At 55.4% G+C, this 24406-nt stretch overlaps 1 protein-coding gene across 7 annotated transcripts in view; it reads right to left on the bottom strand.

Moving 5' to 3' along the window:
* Window positions 1-2378: 2378 nt before the first annotated feature.
* Window positions 2379-24406, bottom strand: part of ZNF423 (zinc finger protein 423) — a 326671-nt gene continuing 304643 nt past the window's right edge. For 6 of the 7 annotated variants that reach the window (XM_082676939.1, XM_082676938.1, XM_082676937.1 and 3 more), the window contains one exon: window positions 2894-3054. In XM_082676939.1, coding sequence (XP_082533065.1) covers window positions 3025-3054 — 30 coding nt within the window. In that variant the 3' untranslated portion in view covers window positions 2894-3024. Of the gene's footprint in view, window positions 3055-24406 lie in introns of all 7 variants that reach the window. The other variant, XM_082676940.1, reaches the window with a different exon arrangement.

The raw sequence follows: 24406 nt of genomic DNA on the forward strand, positions 1-24406 counted from the left end.
GAGAAGGTTCTTCCTATGGCAGCTTCTCTACTGAGACCAAAACCCCTATCCACCTGCTTCCAGAAGCTCTAGGCAGGAAGCCAATGACAGGGATCTGTGGCCCAGGGGACCTGGTCCATTTCTCAGCCTGGGCTAAATTCCTCCAGCCCACAGAGCCACTAGAAACTGATGATTTGTACATGCAACCCCAGCACCAATGAAGTTAGGCCTCCAGTCACCTCGCCCACTTCCCACTGCTGAACCCTGCTCCAGTATCCAAGCTCCTGGTGGCTGATTCCATCACACCCTCTGCTGAAAGGGGCCACGCCTATGTGGGATGCCTGGCTTCATCGTCCTCCTAACAATCACCGTGCCACTTCCGGGTCTTTCTCTGTACTCAGCCCTTCCTTTCCTGTAGGCATCCTTTTCTAGAAGCCTCCCAGGGACCCTCTGAGATCCTGCAGAACTGAGAGATAAAGTGGCTCATTCCAGTTCCAAACCGTTTGACTAGAAGTGGGGGGCCCCCAAAGCACAGGTTTATAGCCCTGCACTACCCCCCAACCCAGTACTTCCTGATGGTGACAAATACCAGTCCCAGGAAGGGCCGCCATGTCCCCCCTACAAGCCCCCTCCCCGCACAGAGTCACGAGGGGCTCTCAGCTGAAGCAGCAGGGGCACAGCCAGCCCGAGAACAATGGGGCAGGGGTGAGGGGGGAGTCGGTGGGGTTCCCCGGCTGCCTCGTCGTTGCCATAAACCTCATTACCTCGCGGTCCCCTAGGCTGCCTCTCTCCTTACCCAAGGCATCCGCCGGCTTCGCTGCTGATTCCCACATGGCGAGAAAAGCTCTTAAACCCCCCGCTGTATTTTTAATGGGGGCAGTGACTAATTTAGCCCTACGCCACCAACTGTCAAATCAAATCTTCTATTGGTACTTACTGAGGACTCACCTGGGTTCCATGGGGTTCGGGATAAATCGGGCCTGGAGAGGGCCCAGAGATGGTGATCTGGGAAGCCCCCGGGACACGCTGGTCCTGCCCACAGTCACTGCATCTTCTGAAAGACAGGCTTGGCTGTGGACTCAGGAAAGCCTACCCCAGCCCCAGCCTGTGGCCGGCCACACTTTGGGGAACACTGATGCCTACCCTGAGGTCTTCCCCTAAAATGGCCAAGTCTCTAGAGGACTAAAAATTGGAGTTCACCACCTTTGGCTTCCAGGAGGTAGGAGCCCGCATTCTGTCCAGCAGTGGCAGGAGTCCACTCTGAGATTCGCAGGCATAAAATACCTTTAGAAAAAGCAACAGCCCCACCCATGTCAGAACATTACATGGGGCGGCAGCAAGGGGAACTCTTACAGAAGCCCCTTGATATGGGAGTCAGAAGATGCTGGGGATAATTGCTCCAAATTCCACGCCATGACTTAGTATTACATTATAATTAGGTGCAATCTGTCTGCCTGTTTCATTTCCGCTCTACAGAGGGTAATAACAGATTTTCCTGTCCCTTGTGAAAAGTTAACAAGGAAGGGCTTCCCCGTGCAGGTTCTGAAGTCCTGGCCTCTGATTGGCAAGTTGGCTGAGCACCAGCACGATGGAGGCATGGGAGGACAAGCATGTGGGAGGCTAAGTCTGCTGGGTCGGTCCTGGGGCGCCAGCAGGACCGAGAGGAGGTGAGGCAAGCAAGGCACCTAAGGGTGCAAAGTGTCAGGAAATGTCCATTCTTGGGGCCCCTGAGAGCGGGCCCCCCCCCGAGATTTTGCATCCTAGGCACCTCGCTTGCCCCAGTAGAGTCCTGGCTGCAGCCACTGGTCTCAGCGCTTCCACATCCCACTGATTTCTGTGATTGGGAGACTGCTGCTCCTGCCTGGCTCACTCTGCAGCCCCCAGCTCTGGAGCTCATGGGGCTGAGCAGCCCTCCCTAACTCCTGTCCAATCCCCATGCCTTGGCCACAACTAGAATCCAGGTCCTGCCTGGGGTCCTGGCAAGGTAAGGGTTAACCACATGACCGGCTTCATCCAGCAGCCAGGAAAGCCACACCCAAGGGGGAGAGACGACGTGGATGAACGTGAGCCACCCTACCAACCTATCCCGTGGCCTCAGTGCAGTCGCTCGCTTATCCTTGGGCCTCAGCTTCTCCATCCATAAATGAGAAGATCAGAGTAGTTACAGGTTCTTCCCACTCTGACTTCCGTGCCTCGTGCCAGCTCATCCAGTCTTGTGTGCATTAGATGACTAGGCTTCTTCCTACCCGACGGGAGCTGGGTCCATTGTGTGCCGGTGCCCACGTGCACGTGTGATCCACGGGAACTCACACAGGGACACACCCCGTAGGTGACGACAGCCCTCACACAGCCCTGGGCTGCGGAGGAGAGAACCAAGCAGCCGGATGCTAATCGCATGGATTCCCTTTATTGAACTGTACTAGTTACTGCAGTCAGATTAAGTCACATTTAAAAGCAGACCATCCAGTTGCACTGAAACCGATTATATTCATTACATAGTTTTAATCACTGTCCGGTGAACTGGCAAATCCAATCAAAGCATTAGTCTTTAATTAAAAAATGAAAAGGAAATATTCAGACAATAGCCAAGCAATCACATCACGATGCACAATTACCTAGAATTGCAATTAAAAAGTAGTTAACCGAAAGGGGGGAAAGAAAAACAAAGAAAAAAAAAGAAGCAAAGCAAAAAAATCACACTAATTCTTTTTTTTTAAAAACTATCAATATAATACATGAAGGAACAAAGGACAATAGCCTCAAAAAGCGGGTTTCTCTAACTCTAGAAATGTAGTCTGCGGCGGAAACTCTAAAAGCACACTAGCTGTAGCAGGACAATAAAAAATACTGAGCATGGAATACTTTTAATCTCTGCCATTAATATTCATTTCCAGCTGCTTATAATAGCAGCGCCTCATGGCCAAATCATTAGAGTTTTACATCTGGGTTGCAAATGACACTTTGATTGGATGTAATGTTCAAATGGCCCTCCCCACGGCGTCTCCGGCAAGCCTTCTGCGGAGAGGTGTCCTGTCGAGCGGTCCCTCACTGTGCGTGCTGGCTCATCGTGTGGTTCTGCAAAGGCGAAGAAAAGGGACACGCATGAGGGCAGAAGAATGGAGAGCGTGCCTGTCCCCTCCCACTCAGTGCATTTACGCCGAGAGCCGCGGAAAAGCATCTCGTTTATTACAAAACAAAATGCAACAAGGAAAAAGTGCTCCGGGGACGCAGCTGCCCAGACGCCACGTTGATTTGGGGCTTGGGGATTGGTTCCTGTTGCTGCCAACCTGGGCTCCGTACGAATTTTTGTTTTTAGACCGTTCAGGTCGTACCGTGGGGACTGGCTATATGAAGAGAGAGGGGAAATGCTGGGGAGGTAGTGGGAATTAAAAACAATCCCTGTTCACCTCTCCATCTCCCTTTTGCTCTAACGATCAGGAGGAAATTATCTGATCGCCTGCAGGCTTCCCCCAGATCTCCTTCTCGGGCCTTCTGGGGAGCTGCTCTGAGCTTAGTTCAGGGAGACAGCAGATGAGCCATGCAGTTCTCCAGCCAGGAAACACCCGAGTGGCACGGACATGCTGAGGAAGTGGGCGGCTTGGTGCCTGTGGCCGAGGCAGGGGGCTGCCTGTGCCATCGTGAGACGGTGCTCTGGCCAGAAGGCTGTTGTGTCGTTTGTCCGAATCCGCCTGGGAATCCAGGGCCCGGGTGGGCCCCTCTGGCCAAACGCTTCCCTCTCACCACAGCCCACGGTATCTCCTCCCTCACACCAGCCAGAGCAGGCCAGCAATGTAGGTCTGTTTCCACGGGAGCTAGTGGCCTGGGGCTGGGGGTGGGATTTGGCCTCTAAGAGCCCACAATCTTTTTGTTTCTTTTCAGTGGTCTGTGTTCCAAATCCACACCGATCTCATCAAAGCCTCAGGTGGTATTCGACCTCACGACACCTGGAGAAAGGAAACAAAATCCACCCGGCCTGCTCGGGGGCAGCACAGGACCCCCAGAGACGGGGAGCAGCCTCCCCAGAAGTGGGCGCCCCGCCAGCGCAGCCACTCCTCCAGGGCTGGGAGCCGCACCTGCAGCTCTGCCGATGACCACCAGGGGTCAGGCGTGGCGCTGCGTCTCTCTCCCAGGCTGCGGGTCTGGGCGATCAGGGTGACCAGAGGATGCCCGCAGCCACGCCGGGAGGCCTGGGACCACCCCCGCTCCCCGGCCCAGGGCCCCGGTGGCAGCCCCTTCCCACGGCAGGCACGGCTGCTGCCTCCCGGCGATGGCACCAGCCCCTCCGGTAAGCTCACGGCCAGGGAGAGGCAGCGCCCCGTCCTCACACAGCAGATGCCCGCTGACTCCCGAAACACAGTACACCAACCACTACTGCCCTCCTTCCTTGGGCTCCGGACCACGTGGCCAGAGTTTGGCAAGCACACGTGCTATGTGTGGTTGCAGGCACATCTGTCGATCCTCACAGCAGCCTTACAAGGTAGGACGTGGTAAAATGAGGAAACTGAGGCTCAGACAGGGTCAAAGGACATCCAGCTAGGAAGCAGGAGGGGTGGCAACTAGAATCCAAGAGAGCCAGGGGCTTGGGTGAGAAGGCAGGGTTCCCACAGTGCCCTGCGCCCTCGTGGGCACCCAGTCTGCGGATCATCTGAACTCTCCAGACATGAGCACAGACTCTGCCAGCAGCCTGGCACCTCGGTGGGCTTGTCAGGGACCCAGAGGCACAAGGCAGGTTGTCTGAGGCCACAGATGGGATGCGGCGGTTTCCATGGGAGCGCCCACCCTGCCGCCGAGGCACCTCTCCCTGCACTTGTACACGGCCAGCCAGCCAGTCCTGCGGGGAGCTGAGCCCACCCTACATCAAACCACCCTCCTAGCTTCCAAGCCTTTGCTGATTCAGCTCCTGCCTCCTCTCTCCTCCCAACCATGCTACTCGTGAAGTCCTCTGGGACTTCTGGGACACGGCGCTTCCCATCTCTGCAGCTGCTCGAGGAACCTCCAGCCCACGGCCCCCACACCTATGTGCCTCCCGAGGGCCAGCCTGGCCGCCTCTGCTGAGTGGCAGGCAGCGGGGCATCACTTCCTTTCTTGGCCCCAGCACCTGGCCCAGGGCTGCACACTGTGCTGACCGGACCCCCGGGCCTCCCATGCCCAGCGGTGGTGCAGCAGGCGCAGCTGCCAGGAACGACGTGGTGGTCTCCCTCTCCCACCCTGCCAACAGCCAGCGAGTTAACAGTGCCACGTGGCCCGGGTTCTCCGGGTGTGGTCCGGTCCTTCTTGATTTGTGGGGGGTTGGGGAGGAGGGAGAGGAGGGATATTAGAAAGGTAAACACGTATAGCCCTTTCCTCATTCTCAAATTATGGTTCCGAGGCTCTGGCACCAACGAGACACTGAGTAAATGTTTTTGAATCAATGGAAGGATAAATAAATGAATAAATATATGGGTAGGATGTAGGTATGTGGAAAGGGGAAAGGACATGCCAAGAGGAGGGCACAGCATAGACGAAGGTATGGAGGCTGCAGTAAGCTCGGCAGATGCAGGCACCAGTGGGGCGATCCCAGCACAGAGGTCACGGGGAAGACTGCTGGGAGCCCTGAAGGCCCCTGGATGTGGACTCTGTTTCATAAGCAGCAGAAAACCAGATGATTTCTGATCTTCACAAAGTCCTCAGGACCAACCACCAGCAACACGGGACAAGGCGGATGTCCAGGGCTCTCTGGATAATGAAGCAGCCTCTTGCCAAGATGCCAAGAACAGGGCTGGTGTGACACACATGGTCCACACTGGCTCAGCCACGCACAGAAATCCTGGTGATGGAAACCTACACCTAGGACTGCTGGTTAGGACAGTTCAAGGATAAATGCCACTTCTCAGGTGCAAACAACAGTGGCATTCTCTCTTAAAGGGCAGTAGCTGGCGGGTCTTCAGTTAGACTCAAGGAAGAACTTCCTCAAAGAGGGTAAAACTTCCTTACCTGAAGCTCTACAGGAACAAAAGCCCAGGATGTCGCAGCAGATGGAAACGTGGAAACCTGATGCCCCGAGGGGGCCAGGCAGCAGAATTCATTCAGCACTGCGCTGTGAAATGCCTGCTGGGTGCTGTGCTCTGGGACGGACACAGTGGAAGGGCGGGGACGACTCCAGCTGGGCTCGGCCCTCGAGGAGCCTGACTGCGTGGGGTGGGGGGATGCCTAGAGGCACACAGACACCCAAACGACGGTTGTGGGCTTAAGGGTGCAGAATGGTGGCTCTGAGGGAGCCCGGTCAAGGCCACCCAATAAGTATGGGGGTGGCTGAGAAGCCCCTGTGCTCGGCCAGGACGGCATCCGCTCCTCCACAGGCCCAGGGCCCAGTCTCGAAAAGGGCAGAGGGGGTGGCAGGGACTGTCACGAGGACTCACCCATCGCCAGCATACCTGTGCACTGAGCAGCTCCCGGCGGAGCCACTGGCGGGCGGCACAGTTCAATGACCCTAAAAACCCATGGCTGCTTCCCCCAAGGCTTGAAGCTGCGGTTGGTTCGAGGGATGAGGGAGCTTCGTCAAGTCTTCTGAGAGTTCCTTCCACCCGGCATGGTTCTCACAAGGGCATTTTGGCTTAATGTCTATTTCTCTGTTTATGCCTGTGCTATATTTAGTCCCTTCAGAGAAGGAAGAAAATCGGTTTTTAAAGATGCTACCAACCCCGCAGATGAACACTTCCCGGCATCATAAAGGCCGGGGCTGGGGCAGGGGTGGCAGCCGGCAAGGACTGGGAGGTCCCTGGGTTGGGGGGGGGGGCGGTGCTGGCATCCACACGGGCCTCTCTGCCTGCCAGGGAGATGCACGTGTGGGCCCAGGAGCAGGTGAGAAAAATAAAATGGGAGAACGGAAGGTGGGTGGGTGGCACGGGTTTGCGGCCGAGATCCATTCTCCCGGCAGAGCCAGTGCGGCTCTCCTGGTGGAGGTTTCCGGTAGCGCCTGCTCCGAGCACGTCTGCCTGGTGCACTGGGCCATCTGCCCCCGGGATACCAGTGAGTGACGGGTGAGAGTTCGGGCCCTAGCTGGGGCCCTGGTGAACCGTCTCTGTGGAAGTCATCCGCAGAGGGCTGAGGTGAGGATCCCACACCCTCACATTCATTTACATGGCTGTTCGTTCACTCATTCACTCATTCATTCGTTCATTCAGAAAACCTTTACTAAATCCCTGGGTGACACCACCATACTTGTTGCTAGGAATTCAGCAGTAAAATAACCTGGATTTGGAGTGAAGCCAGGGTGTATGTTGGGCAATAAGGGAACATCAGGATCACAGAGTCTGTGGCTGGACCATCCTTCCCAAAGCACAGACACACCCTAGCATGGGGCAGTTGGAGATTCTGGTGGGGGGCCCATTCACTAGCCCCAGGAGGCATCCCTGGCTCCACACACCTCCATGCCCTGCCACAGGCATGCATACACACCACACGCACACACGCACACGCACACACACACACACACACACACACACACACACACACTGGTGTGTCCCCCCCGGTCGGCAATCAGGATTTCTTCTCCAGGTCTTGGCTTTGTGTTCTGTCCCTTGGTCTGGGACCCTGCTTGGTCTCCCTTTGATGTCCACTCACCATAGAGTCAAGGAGAAAAGACTAGTGGTGCTTAAACATGCTGGTTGCCTGGTGGCCTGGAAAACACTGACTGTGAGGCAATGAGAGACTGCTCTGCACATCCTGAGATGCACGGGCACGGGCTGGACAGGGTTTCTCTGCACTGCGGGTCATTACTAGCTGCCCCTCCTGTGCTCCAGCCACGCTGATGACAAAATATCTCTAAAGTCCTGGCACCTCGCCTGGTCCTTTGCAAGTGCCCCATTTGTGCTAGCCACTGCCCTGAGTGATCCCAAGGCAGGGGGCAAGCCCTTATGGGCTGAGATGGGCTGAGTCCTGGGTTTGAATCCTGGCTCTGCCACTTACTAGCCATGTGACCTTGAGCAAGTTCCCTGACCTCTGGGGACTTGGGGGGGTGGGGCAGAAATAACAGAGCCCACTTCCTAAGATGCCCTGAGGACTCAGGAGATAATGTGTGTGGACTTATCCCAGGCTGGCCAAGAGTAAGTGCTACATACATTGCCATAAACGGTGTCCAAGATACAGGGAGCTCCGTGAACGAGGCGCTGTTTGCTCCCTGCTTGTACCCCCATGGCACCAAACACGCTTGGGGGCTTGCAGTGGGGGCTTCTTGGAGGTCTGACAGACTGATCCCTCTGCCAGCTCCTCCTTCTGTGTGTCCCCGGGGCTGGCGAGATCTCAGGACCGCTCCAGGGAAGGCAGCACCTTGGATGGTGCTATCTCTGGAACAGCAGCATCTAATAAAGGTCCTCCCCTCGTTGCCCCCTCCCCACCAGCCCCCTGGCTACAACCTCTGTACCCACAATTCACTGCTTTCCCTCCCCCCCAGGGAACAGTGGGACGTCTGGTGAGGCGAAGAGCCTCACGGAGACTTTGCGGAGGAGGGAGGAGGTGTGCACTCATCCCGTCATTCACTCATTCGCTCATCCCTTCCACAGCGGTTCACGGAGGCCCCAGCCGGGCACCGGACACACGGAGGTGGAGCCCCAGCCTCTCCCTTGAGAAGCTCACAGTCAACAGTGAATGGGGGCGGCCTGGACTCACAGCCCCTTACTCTCAAGGGGCACGAGAGAAGGCCTCGTGGGGCCGGACCTCACCTCCCTGTGGCAGACTTAAGGGCACAGGGACACAGCCCCCGTACCCAGAGCATCCCACCCTCCCTGCTCACCCAGCCCCATTTGCAGAGCCCACCTGGCTTCGCCACATCACCTCCCTCCGGTTCTAGGTTGGGAAAGAGGCTGCCGTTAATCCCCTTTCTCCCCGCTGCCTACCGCTAGGCCACTCCCTGGCGGCTTCAGCCCCAGTGGCTCTCACAAGGCTGGTGTCACAAGGAGCAGTCTCCAGGAGAAGGGACCAAGTCCAAGAACCTGCCTTAACCACGGGAGGATTCGTTTCCAGGGGAAAAGGCAGATCCTTTGGGCTAACACTGCAGCCATGTTCAGGCTAAGCGAGGTTCTGTTATTTATTTGTTTAACAAACACGGAGCCTGGCTGTGTGTGCTAGCCGGAAGACAGACAGACAGAGAGAGAGAGAGAGAGGCACATCCTGGCCTGCTACCAGCTCATGGCTGAAGGAGGGGGTGAGATTTCACAAAAAGGAACTGTGGGGGCTTCCCTGGTGGTGCAGTGGTTGAGAGTCCACCTGCCGATGCAGGGGACGTGGGTTCGTGCCCCAGTCCGGGAAGATCCCACATGCCGCGGAGCGGCTGGGCCCGTGAGCCATGGCCGCTGAGTCTGCGCGTCCGGAGCCTGTGCTCCGCAACGGGAGAGGCCGCAGCAGTGAGAGGCCCGCGTACCGCAAATAAATAAATAAAATAAAAATAAAAAAAAGGAACTGTGGGGAGAACATTTCTGATTGGGGGGAGCTTAAGGAAAAAGTTGGCTTCCCAGCTGCCCTTTGAGGACGGCTCGGGTTAGGATTTGCACTAGTGTGTGTGTGTGTTCGCTTTCCAGGGAGATGGGACCACCCAGACAAAGGCTGAAGGTGTGAAGAATCCTGATAACGATCACAGCTAACACTCATCGTGAGCTCACTGTGTCATTCTTAACTCTTCACTTATATTAACTCATTTAAGCCTCACGACAGCCCTGGGGACTAAATACGCTCATTATCCCTATTTTACAGATGAGAAAACTGAGGCACAGAGTGGAGGTGCTGCAGCTGGTTCATGGTGGTGCGGGAGCTGCACCTGTGCGGTCTGTATGCCGAGCCCACCCTTCACCACAGCCCTCTCCTGCCTGTGAAATGTGAAAAGTGCAACATATGTTGGGGGAACAATGAATAATTCAGCTTGGCAGAAGGACGGGGTATGTGCCGTGGAGACAAGCCTGGAAAGGAAGGAGGGGGTCTTATTGATGAGGCTCCTCGATGCCAGACGAGGCAGCTTGCCCTTAAATCTGGGCCACGGGGAGCCATCGAAAGTACTTGAGCTGCGGAGTTACACGAGAGGCGAGGAACAGGGAGACGCACACACCTCCAGCCAGAAAGGCCTATCGGCAGGGCCCTCAGGCTCTCACCCCCTCTGCTCCCTTCTCAGGCCCCCACCCATCCCCAGCACACGACTGTATCTTTCCCTTTGGGGAGGATACAGGTGCAGGCGGCCCTGCTTCCCCCTCTGCTGTGTATCACCTGGGCAGCCCCTCTCTGCTAGTGAGCACTTATTTTTAGAAGCGTTTGACAATCGTCCAAGGGTCTAAGACGAACAGATGGCCTGTCTTAAAGGCTCGTATGTTCGCTAGTTTGCACTTCTGACAAACGGTAAGCGCACTCGAGAGCACACCATAAACAGCACCGAATGAATACTCGCAACACAATTTCGCTAATGCACGTCATGAAAATTAGGAGTGAGTGATGGCTGAGGTTCCCCCTAAATGCCTGCCCGGTGACGCAGCCGCTCTCCCGGGGACCCGGGCCCTGACGTGTATGCGCCCCACGTCCCCCTGGGCCCACCAAGCAAGCTGGAGGCTGCCCATTTGCACAGAGGGCAAGGACAGGTTCGCCTGTGTGGAAGGGAGACCCGTCCTTGGCATCGGAGGGTCCTGAGTGAAGCTGGTGACCCACCGCCCTGGGACAAAGCCTATGAGGCCGAGGCAGCTCCTCTGCGCGTGGGGACGTGTGTGGGGCTTCCCTGACCCTGCCTCCCAGACAGCCAGACGGGCTGTCGTCTGCCAGTCCAGAGCAGCAGGAAGTGAACGTCGTACCCGCTTAGCTGGGGAAGTCTGTCTCTCACGTGAGAGCCTCAGTTCATCCGGAACTCCTGGCGTGGAGGGAGATTCCAGCTTCTAAGGAGCAGCGGGTTGGCTTTGGGGGGATCTACTGCTTTCTGGCAGGAGCCAGAGCAGAAGCAGTTTCGGGGACCTCGTCACCTGGGGCCATGTGAGGAAGAGCCGCGTGACCCTGACTGCTGCTGCTGGACGTGTCCCCAAAGGAGCTGACTGTCTGCTCTCTTTCATTCTCCTTGCTGCTCTAAGGACCCCGGGTGGGCAAGCAGCGACCCCCTGTAAACCCCTCTCACCAGTGCCCAGCAGCACCCAGGACCCAAGAGCCCAAAGCAGGTGGCCTTGGCCAACAACCAGTCCCGTGAGTGGGAAAAAGATCTTCCTTTGAGTGAAAATGTGGGAGAAAATGTTGTTGTGAGAAAAAAAAAAAAGTCCAATAAACTCCCAAGGGGGCAGGTTCTGTACGGCTGTGCTTCGGAAATAAAACCCACGAGAGAATAGATTATGAGGAGGCAACCGAAGCCTTCTATTAGGACTCAGCCCATAAACAGGCTCCCATTAAGAGTCACCCAACAAAACAAGGGAACTAATAACACCCGCCCAGAGGGCCCAAGGACTCTGGGGATCTGCGCTTCAGAATGCAAAGGGGCCCGATCGCCGGCCAGCGACTCGACTTTAGGTAGCAGCTGTGCGAGGGAAGATGAGGGCTTACGGCTGTGTCACGGGCAGAAGAGGGTGACATCTTTCCAGGGCTGCTTATAGATGTGCCCCTCCTCAGCAACAAGCCTGGCGCCGAGTCCCAAGTTAATCTGGCCACCACTGTTGCTGGTTCTCCAAAGGGAGATGGGAGTCCCTCAGGGACAGGGTGCCCAGCAAACCTGGGACAAAGGACCGAGAATCAAGGGTTTGGGCTGTGGTGTGCCAGGCGACCACAAGTTAGTTCCCTGCTGTGGATTGTGGCCCCTCCGGGGTGGGGACACTGCACTGGCCTGTCACGGGTCACTGGGAAGTCCATTCTAAACACATTAGCCAAGCGCTTGCTTGGAACCAGACCCTGGGGTTCATCTAAAATATGAATTAAGACATGGCCCCCTGCCCGCAAAGAGCCTGAGTCAGACCTCTGAAAGATAGGATTCCATCCTGCCAGAGCAGGGCAGGAACCGAAGCGTACAGGCCACCAGAGCCTGGGGAGAGACCGAGGCAGAGGTGCTGAAACTCCATTAAAAATGGTGCGGGAAGGGCTTCCCTGGTGGCGCAGTGGTTGAGAGTCCGCCTGCCGATGCAGGGGACACAGGTTCGTGCCCCGGTCCGGGAAGATCCCACATGCCGCGGAGCGGCTGGGCCCGTGAGCCATGGCCGCTGAGCCTGCGCGTCTGGAGCCTGTGCTCCGCGGCGGGAGGGGCCGCAGCGGTGGGAGGCCCGCGTACCGCAAAAAAATAAAACATTTCATATTTAAAGCGTGATGCAGCCAATGAAAACATGTCTGTAGGTCAAATGTGGCCCACGGGCTGCCAGTTTGAGGCCGCTGGTATTTTGCGAGGCCCTCAGGATGCTCGAGATATCTTCCAGTACACTGACTGGCTGATGCCCGGGGTGGGGGGAGGGTGGGCAGTGCTATTAGATGGCACGTGGCCCATCATTATTTAGGGTCCTCACCTGAGGGAGTGGGATGTGGGACCCTCCAGGGTTACGTTCTGGAGAAGAGGATGGAGCATAGAAGATGAAGCTCTGCTGAGGCCAGCGTGGTCCCCCAGGCCCTGGGTACCGCTGCCTTGAGGGCGGGGCCCACCATGCAGCCTAAGCGTTTCTGGGTGCGCCAGGTGCTAGCAAACCTGGGAAACCCGCCTTCCCTGGGGTCACACAGGAGCGTCAAAATGGCCATCTTGGGGAGGGGGGGCAGGTAGCCCCTCCCTCAACCACTCAGAGAGAAGAGCGCCAGTTTTCCATAAGCACCTCGCTCAAGAGTCTTGATGATAATCCCCTCGTGCCTCCCTTTCTTCCAAAGGACTTGAGAGTCCTCCCACCCATCACCCGCTGTGTCTCACGGGGGGAGAAGGAGAGAGCAAGGCATCGTGTGGGCACCGCCCTTGGGGGCACTTATGGAGGCAGCGTGGCATGACAGGGCTCCTCCTCTCTCCGCACCTACGCCCACCCCCAAATGCACGCTCTCACAGACACCCCGAGGTCACCCATCAGGGGAAGTGGGAAATCTCTGCATAATCCCCCGCTGGGTTCCGAACACATACACACAGGCGCACTCACAGGTACCCCAAAATGAAATGCACGCAGGTGCACACACACTCGTGAAGAGTCCATAGGCACCTACACACAGTCTCACAGACAATCACACGCACACTCGTGGACACCCCACATCCCAGGCGTGCGTGCACACACACACACACACACGTTACACTGACAACACGCTGCACAGTGGTTCAGGGTTCGGTTATTGTTATTTTTGGCTTTTCATCTCCCCATACAGTGCGGTTAACCTGCCCTCACCCACACCACCGGGGGGACACCCCTGCAAGCCCCCGCTTGCCGACAACCTGGGCTGCAGCCAGGGCTTCCTCTTCATGGCGATGGGACACTGAGAGTACAAAGTGCCATGAGAGGAATGGCCCAGGTTCTCTCTTCCAGGCAGCAGGGAAGTGGGAGATCTCTGCTTAACCTCCAGTGGGTCCCAACCACACCCAGAAGAAATCCGGGCTCCAGACCCCAGGCCTGACAGCCCTATAAGGTCCGGCGACTGCTGGCCCCGCAGCCTCTACCACCTTCTCTCAGCTCCCCACCCAGGCCAAGCTCTTTCCTCACTCAGCCCTCTTGGCGGCCACTCCACTGCCCCGAGGCTCCCCCCAGTTTCCCCAGGCTCCTCCGCATCTGACTGCCATGGCCTGGGAAAGCCCTTCCTGCCCGTATGATGAGGGGCCCCTGTCTTGGTGCAGCTCCTCGCCTGCACAGGTGTCCTTCTAGCACTTTCCTCAACCTGCAGTGACCAGGCTGCTTCCCTGCCCCTCAACTAGGCCATGAGCTGCAGGCAGGGACCTCATCTCTCCATTCTCTGCTAGGCCCTGTGTCAGCTCAGAGCCCGGCGCTTGCTAAAAACTCAGTATTTCTGAAATGACAGCCAACGGGCGATGGTAGTGAGGCAAAGCCTCCACTGACAGGGCCAGGGAGAGGAGAAGAAACAGGGCTGCCCCTCTCCCTCCATGTTCGCGGCCCCGCCCAGGGCATGCTATACTTTTCCCTTAGAAGTCCAGGAATCCTTTGAAGACACTGTGCTAAGTGCAACGAGCTGGTCACAGAAGGACAAAGACTGTATGACTCACTTCTATGAGATGCCTAGAGAGACAGGAAGGAGAATGGTGGTTTCCAGGGGCTGTGGGAGGGAGGGGAGTCACTGGCTCATGGGGACACAGTTTCTGTTTGGGAAGATGGAAAAGATCTGTGGATGGTGGTGAAGGTACTTAGTGCCAATGAACTGTCTGCTTAAAAATGGTTAAGGGAGGGCTTCCCTGGTGGCGCAGTGGTTGAGGGTCTGCCTGCTAATGCAGGGGACAGAGGTTCGAGCCCTGGTCTGGGAGGATTCCACATGTCGCGGAGCAACTAGGCCCGTGAGCCACAACTGCTGAGCCTGCGCGTCTGGAGCCTGTGCTCCGCAACAAGAGAGGCTGCGATAGTGAGAGGCCCGTGCACCGCGATGAAGAGTGATCCCCGCTTGCCACAACTAGAGAAAGCCCTCGCACAGAAACGAAGACCCAATACAGCAAAAATAAATAAATAAATAAATAAAAACTCCTACCCCCAACATCTAAAAAAAAAAAAAAAAGAATTTCAAGGCTCTTTACACCTGAACTCAGCAAGATAGTGTAACAGTATAAAAAAAAAAAAAAAGGTTAAGGGACTTCCCTGGTGGCGCAGTGGCTAGGAATCCGGCTGCCAATGCAGGGAACACGGGTTCAAGCCCTGGTCCGGGAAGATCCCACATGCTGTGGAGCAACTGAGCCCGTGCACCACAACTACTGAGCCTGCGCTCTAGAGCCTGAGAGCCACAACTACTGAAGCCCACGCACCACAACTACTGAAGCCTGCACTCTAGAGCCCACGAGCCACAACTACTGAAGCCCACGTGCCACAACTACTGAGCCTGCGCTCTAGGGCCCACGAGCCACAACTACTGAAGCCCGCGTGCCACAACTACTGAGCCTGCGCTCTAGAGCCCACGAGCCACAACTACTGAAGCCCACGCGCCTAGAGCCCGTGCTCCGCAACAAGAGAAGCCACCGCAATGAGAAGCCTGCACACCGCAACGAAGAGTAGCCCCCGCTCGCCACAACCAGAGAAAGCCCGTGCACAGCAACAAAGACCCAATGCAGCCAAAAATAAATAAATTAATTAATTTTTAAAAAATAGTTGAGATGGTAAACTTTATGTACGTGTATTTTCCCACAATTTTTTAAAAAATTGGGTGGGATATTACAGAGTAAGCGGGCAGGTGGGAGGATGAAATGTCTGTCGCGTGCTACAGCTGAGTGCAGGGCCAATCCTGTACTGTAATCCTCATGTCTCTTGTTCCACAGAAGACATCTTTTTTTTTTTTTTCTTTTGGTCACGCAGCATCTGGGATCTTAGTTCCCCAACCAGGGATCGAACCCGCGCCCCCTGCATTGGAAGTGCAGAGTCTTAGCCACTAGACCACCAGGGAAGTCCACGTCTCTTGTTCTAGGGTTGGAAGTTGGAAGCTGGAAGTTGCAGACTGTAGCAGCGAGATGAGGCGTGTAGAGGCCTCGGCTGGACAGGTGGGAGCTACAGCATCCAGGGGACGTATCACTGGCCAGAACTGGCTGCAAGGCCTTTTCCACCTCCGTGATGCACAGGGCTTTCCTCTGCGGTGCCCGAGCCTATGGCTATCATCAATGGCACGGCTCCCAGGGCCACAGAAGAACAGAGGACCTCTCGAGACCTTTAGAACCAGGGGCTTTATGCCCTGAGCACAGGGGCCTGAGCCACACGGCAGAGAGGCCTCCCCTGCAATTACTGCCAAGTCCAAAGGACTGGGGCCTTGACGGTTTTCAAACCCTGCTGGACGGAAGTGTTTCCTCTGCTGCTTCAGTGGGGGAACGGGAAGCATGCACGAGGTATACCCACAGACGTATTTCGCCATGTTGGGAAAAAAAGTGGGTGGAAATTTTCCCTTTAATTTTTTCTGAAATCTTTCCAGGCATTTCCAGCTTTAAATATTTATTCATTAAAATTTGATAAGAAAACTCAGCTCCACATGTAGTCATCGTAGTTCACAAGCCAAAAATCCAGGACAAACAGCCAATAGCTGGGACAAAATACTTGAAATCAGGACCGTCCCGGAAAATCTAGGTCACACGGTCACTAATTATACAGAACACATATGTTCTGGTCCCTCAGCTAACCCAGTGCTTTCAGGTTTTATAAATGATATTTTAAAACTTCCATCACATCCTTTTCTTCTTTCTTCCAAATTTTTCCTAAAAAGAAAACTTTCCTGCATCCTCAAAATTTCTAGAAAATTAACCCCTGCAGAGGGAGAGCTGTCCTGGTAGATTATTCTGAGGGTCCTCCTCAGAAAACATGGCTCATCACCCCCCCCAGAATGGCTTCCGGAGCCCACATGGCCCAGCCCCGTCCCTGACAGACCCCCAGGCTGCAGGGCCAGTTCTGAAGACGGACCTAATTTGCTGTGATGAATTGTGTGCACGCACCAGCGATCAAAACTGCAGCTGAGACCGATTATATTTAATGATCGCGAAGGTTCTTATGAAAACACTTGGGCGTACATCCTTGTCCATTCAGAGAGGACATCCAGCCTGGTACAAAGCAAAGGGCTAAGGGTGACCTCTACCCACCTAGAAAGGCAGGGCTCCTTGGGAGCTGGGCCCACTATGGGGCTAAAGAACACTGTGGCCCAGCCTGCAATGCCTTGTCTGCCCTCAGCTTCCAACCACACTCAGCTTCAACCTCCAACCAAACTCTAGGCATCATCACTGCCCACACACCTGCTCCACCTTGACCAAGTGGGTCTGCCCTGCGCCTTCGCTTCCACCACCAGAACTCGATGGTTTCCATGAGGCAAACAAAGGATCATCTAGATCCCCCAGTCCATCCCGTCCCACTCACCTCATCAGAGGTGTGGGGGGGGGCGGGGGGAGCACAAGCAGTTGTCGGGTGGGAGGAGGGATGGGTAGCAGTTAAGCATGGAATTAAGAGCACATGAGGGAGGTGTCATGAAAGCTGTGTAGTTCCCAGCACTTAACACTCAATACTGATGGCTGGATGGATGGATGTGTAGCTAGATGGATGGAAAATGGTTGGTGGATGAGTGGGTGGATGATGGATGGACGAGTAGATGGATGGATGGAAAGATGGATGAATCAATGAATGTGTGGATAAGTGGATGGGTGGCAGATGAGTGAATGGTAGGGGAAAGACGAGTGCACGAATAAATAAGCGGGAAGGAGGGTAGAAGGACCGGTGGAAATACAGTGAGCTTTGGAGTTCAAATCCTGCCTTAGCCACCTAATATATGTATGTGACCCAAGGCAAGTCACTTCACTTTTCTAAGTACCTATTTACAAATAATACTGACCTCATAGCCTTGTTATGGGCTTCAGATCAGGTTACATATGTAAAAATGTTTACAATATGTAAAATGGTACACAGATGTTTAATATTGTCATAATTACTACAAATCACAAGTCTTTGTCATCACCGTCAACGCCAAAGCATGGATGCCCCGCATTTTTGATGTGGCAGCTTCAGAAGGAAGGGTGGGGAGACTGATACGGTGCCACGACGATGCAGCTGTTGGCCTGTGCATCCACGTCTGGTTTCACTGGGGGGACCAGTCACTGAGCTGGAGAGCAGGGAGCCCCACTTGCCTCCCTGTTCAAACACCCAAACCCAAATGGGTGGAATACACTCCCCACTCCCGCCCTGGGCCCCACTCCTCCCAGCCTTATCGCCCTTTCCCAGCCTCAGTTTTCAGGTCTGCAACATGGTGGGAGTAAAGAGCACTTGCAGTGGTTGCCGGTTGTTGAGGCCCCAACAAGATGCTATTTACAAACTGTGAAGTGTCGCAACAGGGTCGCAAACTCAGAGCCCAGGTGGGTAATGAACTGCGTGCGTCCGACCAGGTCGGGGGCGGTGCTGACCCAGAGCTCACATCCCCGCGTCTGAAGACAGCAGCTGATGGTTGCCATGCGGGACTGTGGTCCAGGGGCTGCCAGATCTCATTTGTAGAAAAATCAAGAAATCTAGCCATTTAATGTGGTGGTAAAGAGAAAGAATCTGGGGCTGGTGGCCTAGGCCCAGGACTGACTAGCTCTGTGGCCTCAGGGAGTTAGTTAACCTCTCTGTGCCTCAGTTCAGTTACCTCAATAATAGAGGCATTGTGAGGATAGAGTGTCTTGATGTATAGAGTGCTAAGAACAACGTCTGGCACGTAATAAGCACTATATTAACGGTAGCCACTATGATTATAGGAAATCTCCATTTTGAAACATAGACAACCATTTAAAGGTTCCAAACTCCCCAGGGTCATGGGCTAGGAGTTTTTAACCTCCACTGTAAAAATGCTCAACGTTACCATGATAATGACATTTCCCTGTGTGTGTCTTCTCCCTTCTATGTGAGGGGAGGCTGGATGGGACCCCTCTTCCTCATTCTGGAGAACCTGACGGGAAGGAAGGGGTGGGCATGCTCCCACTGGGAAACCCAATCCCTGCCCCAGACAATTTCAGCATCTTTCTTCCTCCTCACCCTCTGCCATGCTTCCTACCAATGCCGTCTTTTATCTATTCTCAGACCCCAGAGAATATAAGATGCTCCGTATTTGATGCATGACAACAAGCAAACAAAAACATGACCCATTAAACTATAACACACAAGTGAGGCATTCCAATGTGAGAGCCGTTACAATGAGAAAAGCTGTGCATCTTAAAACATGTCCGTGGAACAGGGTAATAGCTACCATATACTGTGCGCCTGTCATGTGCCAAAACTGGGCTGCCTGGTCTTCATACGTTCTCTTCACATGTCCCGATTTTACTGATGTCCCATTTTACTGATGAAGAAACTGAGGCCCAGAAAGACAAAGCAGGGAATTTCCTGGCGGTCCAGTGGTTAGGACTCTGCACTTTTACTGCTGAGGGCCCAGGTTCAAACCCTGGTTGGGGAAATAAGATCCTGCAAGCCGAGTGGTGTGGCCAAAAAAAAAAAGAGAGAGAGAAAGGCAAAGCAGCTTGCTAAGTTACGCAGCTGGTAAGAGCTGGTTGAGCTCAAACGGCTCGGTCCTAAGGCTACCCTTCCCCTTTCGCTGTCCCCCGCCCACCCACTGAACCTGTTACCCACCCTTGCCCATATCACAGCACACAGTGAATCTCACTGCAGCCCTGGATGAGCCCCAGTCGGTCCGTGCTTGATTTTGTCTAAACTCCAGAAGCAGAGCGAGTGGGGCCACATTCATTATTGACACAGCAAAATTAATTCCTGCCACCTCCTCCTTCCCCCTGCACGCCCGGCCCCAGCCCCTTGCCTCTCCGGTGAGTGCTGACGTGGGGCTGTGGACTGGCGCTCCTGAAATGCCAACTTGCATTTCTCATCATTAATTTCTTTCTAAATGTCATTAGTAATTGTTCCTGCTCAACCAAAGAGTGCAGCCCAGGCTCCCGCCGACAGCACCCGGTTCTGGTCTCTCCGCCGGAGGGGGCCAAGCACCCCCAGCCCCCCAGACCCTGGCGTCCTGGCAGGGGGAAGCCAGCCCACCCCCAACAAGTTGAGCGGACAGACCACGGTATCGAGAGACAAAGCAGACCTCATTTTCAACACGCTTGGGGCTCTGCGATGGGAAAAAGCCTGCCCACAGCATCAGGGCAGCAGTTCAACACTCGGGCTCTACAGCCAGGCTACCTGGGTTCAAATCTCATCTCTGCCACTGCCCCGTGTGCCTCAGTCTCCCCCTCTGCAAAATGGAGAGAACAACAACATTGGCCTCAAATGACTGTCGTGAGATAAAACAGGATAATCAATGCAAAGGGCCCCCCCTTAGTGCCTGGGGTTGTTGCTGTTATTATTATTCCCCCACCCTTCTTTGCCCCTCAGGCTCTGCTCTGCCACTTGCTAGCTGTGGGACGTGATATTGAGTCTCCCATCTGGGGCGGTGACATCACATCAATTCTACCCCCAACGCCACCCCCTCCGTTAGGCCCTCCTGGGCCCGGGCACTGTGTTCCGTGTTTCACAAACAGTGCATTGCATCCCCACATTAACCCTCCAGGACAGGCAACATTGGCCCGCTGTCCGGGTGAGGACCGTGAGTCTCGGGGGGAAGGTCACATGTCCCAAGGTCACAGGGACCTTGAAGAAGCAACTGAGATTCACACCCTCTGGCCCCCAAGGCCCTGTGTCTTTCCTGTACGTCGGGCTGCCTCTGTGTCTAAGTCAATGAGGGGGGCAGGGCTTCGTACAGTGCCAACCTCTGGGAGCCTTGGACCAACACGGCACCCACTGCTCTTAGTATTATCATTGTTCTAAGAAACTGAAGGCATTTGGTCCCGGCTGGGACAGCGCCGGCGAGGGGCTGGGCTCACAACACACACAATGGCTGCCGGCCTCAGGCTCCTGGCAGCGCCCCCATGCCCATCTGTCACGATGGCATGGTGCCCCTCTAAAGTTCGTTGGCCCCCCGCCCTAGGGCATGAGTGACAGGCTCCAATGGGCAGACGGGCAGCCGGAGGCCGATTCCAAGTGCCATCTCTGCCCGGAGCCGGGCCTTGGGAGGAGCCCCCCCAGCCCCCACCTGGGCCTCCGCACACTTCATCGCTCAAGCAGGCAGAGCCCCGGGGCTCGCGAGGGCATCTGAGCACAGCCAGGCATGGGCTCCTGCAGGGCCCGCCCCTCCCTTGCTCCCCTCTGTGGTGACCACGGCAGCCGCAGCTCACCCAGAGCAAGACATCCACGTGCCCCAGGAGCCTGGCGATCTCCGAGTCCCCTTCTGGAACTCTTACCCTCCTGGGAGGTGAGGCCTGCCTGCACCCAGCACCCAGCACCCAGAGGCCTGCCCTTGGCTCTTAAGGGCTTGAGAGTCGACTGCAAGTGCACTGCCCCAGCCCTGAGGCCGAGAACACAGACACTAGTGTCAGGCTGTGTGTGTTCATAGCCCCGCGACTCCAGCAGCTGTGTGACCGAGGAGAGCCTCAGTTTACCCATCTGTGCCATGGAGATCGTCACTGTGAGGTCTCAAAAGACTGCGCACGTGAAGAGATGGAATCGGGCCTCCAGCAAACACTCGGGGAAAGCTGTCTCGCTTTTACTACAGTGGGTGAATGGCTCAGGCCTGTGCCTGGGCCTCAGAAGGACAAGAAGCAGAGTCACTGCCCACCCCTCAGTCTCCTCCAGACGTAGACCCTAAACCTGCACACACGGCCCCTTGGGAGGCTCGGCTGCCCCAAGCGGTGGCAGTGGTGAGACAGGACGCTGCTGCTGAGGGTGATACGTTTTACTGTGAGCAGCAAAGGCCTTGCCCCACTCAAGGGTAAATAAACTAAGAGACACAGACAGACAAGCCTGGAGACAAAGAGAGGAAGGGTCACAGCCCCGGCCTCCTGCGATGTCACGTGGGGCCCGGCTGCAGGCTCTGCTGTGTACAGCGGTCCTGTTGTGTGAGACTTAGCACACCGCATGGTTGCTATGATGCTATGCTTTAATGCATACATTACACTAGGTTATGCCGCAAACATGGAATCAGTACTCTGCCCGTTCGTCCTCATTGGTTCCCTATTCCTCTCCAGGCAGCACTTGAGGGACACAGGCCTTTGTGTGTCCCCAGAACGTGCACACACCTGGCACGTAGTAGGTGCTCAGCAAATCTTGTGGGCTGCCCTGAGCACATCCACATGTGACAGGCTGAAGGCGTGAGTCGTGAAGGAGTGAACCGAAGCCCACGGGTCGCAGCAGCGACCACAACACTGGCTGGTGCTCGCCACACCTGGACTCTACCAGACCCGGAGCTGACGGCCTTTCAGGCACTGTCATTACCCTCCATTTGCTGAGGCCCAGAGAGGGTCAGTGACTTGCTCAAGGTCCCAGAGCCACTCGGTAGCGGGGCTGGGATTTGCAGCCAGGCTGTGTGGGCACGCCACACCATGTTGCCACGATTAACGGAAATCAGGCTGTGCTGGGCTCTGGTTTCCTGACCTAGTGGGGAAGGCAGGACACTGAAAAGCACGGTAATTACCTCCAGGAAGCTTTATATTCCAAGTGCTCACCAAGTGCTTTTCCGCCCATGAACTGTCCATCCTCACAAAACCTGAGGCAATAGGTCCTACCCCATTGTACACTCAAGGAAACTGAGGCCAGAAAGGTGCAAGTGTCTGCAACAGAAAACGATGGAGGAGAGGCAATCTGGGGAGGACTCCAGTGCCAGCAGTCGGTTCTCACTGCCCAGAGCCACCGCTGGGTGTCACCGGGCACCTCCCTCTCGTCCCCCCCAGGCCAAGCCCAGCCAGGCCCTGCTCTCCCTGCAGTGGTGGATGGCACAGACTGGGCTGTCCTTAAAGCAGGAAGGAGGAAGACACTGCTGCTCACGGAAAGCTCAGCCAAAGAGTCAAATGCTAAGCTTGTGCCTAGAGCGCTTTCAATTTTTAATTATTATTAGTTATAATTATCCGGCTGGTTCTGACAGCAGCAGTGCAAAGAGGCAAGGAAACCGGCTCCTTGGTTACCCATCTTATAAGGACCAGGAATTTTAAAAATGGGCTCCTAGGATCTGCAGTTGCAACTCTCCTTCTTTTACTCCTTTCCTTGGTTTGTGTTCTCTTTCCTTTGTTTCCTACTTTCTAGGAGCTAAAAACAAATATGGTAAAACATACGGTGGATGGATGGATGGATGGATGGATGGATGGATAGCAGAAAGAAGCTTCACCCTCCAGAAACTCACATTAGAATGGGAAGCCAGGTGCAGACATAATTGTTGTAGTCTGTATATAGGCAAAGGGATCAGGGCGTTAAATGCAGGGCTGGAGAAGCCCAAGGAAGGAGAATCAGGGAGGGCTTCTCAGAGAAGGCACCCCCTGAGCTGGGGCCTGAAGACCGAGAAGAAGGGAAGGGTGTTCAAGCAGAAGGCTCAGCAGGGGTACATGCGTCCCGGAAGCCAAGACAAGAACGACCCAGAAGAATGAAGCAAGAAGGTGCTCACCCCTCTCCAGCCTGACCGCCCTCTTCTCTGTTCTCTGGACTCCCCAAATCTGTCCGTGCCTCTGAGCCTTTGCACTGGCTGTTCCCTTTCCTGGAAGCTCCCCCGGCTCTGCCCTGCACTGGCTCTTTCTCAACCTTTAGGACTCAGTTGAAACGCCAGCCTTCCTTGACCACCTGATCTGATTTTTCACCCCCAACACCCCCTCCTCCTTGCCCCGACACACATGCACACAGACACGCTTCACTTTCTGTCCCAAAGCAGTGTTTTACTGTTTTCAAAATCCCACAGTCTGAAACGACCTCGTTCACGTATTTCCTGACTTATTGTCAGTGTCTCCCGTAGACCATCGGCTCTGTGAGAACAGGGACCTTGTGTACCGGTTCACAGCTGCAGCCCAGGCCCCCGCAATGGCACCTAGAATAGGTACTCAGTAAATGTTCGTGAAACGAAAATGGAACGAGGGAAAGGGTCAAAGCAAATGTTCACAAAGGCTAAGAAGGAGGGGTGCCCCTGGAGCTCAGACCATGCCCCTGGCTCACAGACACCTCCCCCTGGCTGGGTACCAGGATTCCTCCCGGCAGGGCCCAGCTTGCCCCATCGGAAGGGCTCCAGGTTGCTAGTTAGAATACCTAGCTTTGCTTTTAATCAATTGTAATCATTTAGCTGGCAGCGGCGTGATTAGGCGCACACAGCAAACAGCGTGAGCTAATCCTTTAAACGCGCCTGCTCAACGCCAGGCTGGCCGCTTTGCCGCTGCAGGCCGGCTCCGGACGCGCTTCCTGCGGCCCCTTGCTTTGTCGATGAGGGAGTCTAGATTCCAGGGCACGGGGCAGGCCCGCTGTTCCCCGCGCCCAGCCCAGCCCCATCACAGAGGTCTGCAGGATGCCAGACGTTCCACCACCAAGAGACCTTTCTCTGGCTCAGCCTCCTGTGACAGCACCCGGCAAAGCTGCCGTAGGTGGGAAGGTGGCAGCGCCAGGAAGCGTGAGGTCTTCTGAGCTTCCTGTCTCCACGACTGGACCCCATCCTTCCTCTCCCCAAGCCTGACCTGAGCTGAACTGACCCCCTTGCTCCTTGCAAGAAAAGTTGCAGGTTCCTGGCCTCAAGCTCCAGCCTTACGAACACGGCTACAGGCCTGGCTCCGCACAACGGTCCCCAGGGCGCTTCTGCCTGGGTCCACCCGCAAGGAGTTTCTTTTGCATCCCCCGTTACCGCTATTTGTGCTACCAGCTTGGCCCAACTACTAAAATCGTTTCCGGTTCCCCTGACACAGGCTTTTTATAGTTCAGCACCGCAGGTCTCATTTAAATCTATTAGCTCGTAATAATGGCAATTCATTTAAACTTTGGAGGGTTTCTGTTTGCCTTGGTGGCGAAGACAA

This window comes from Grampus griseus, assembly GCF_964374135.1.
Source record: "Grampus griseus genome assembly, chromosome: 19".
Taxonomy (NCBI): domain Eukaryota; kingdom Metazoa; phylum Chordata; class Mammalia; order Artiodactyla; family Delphinidae; genus Grampus; species Grampus griseus.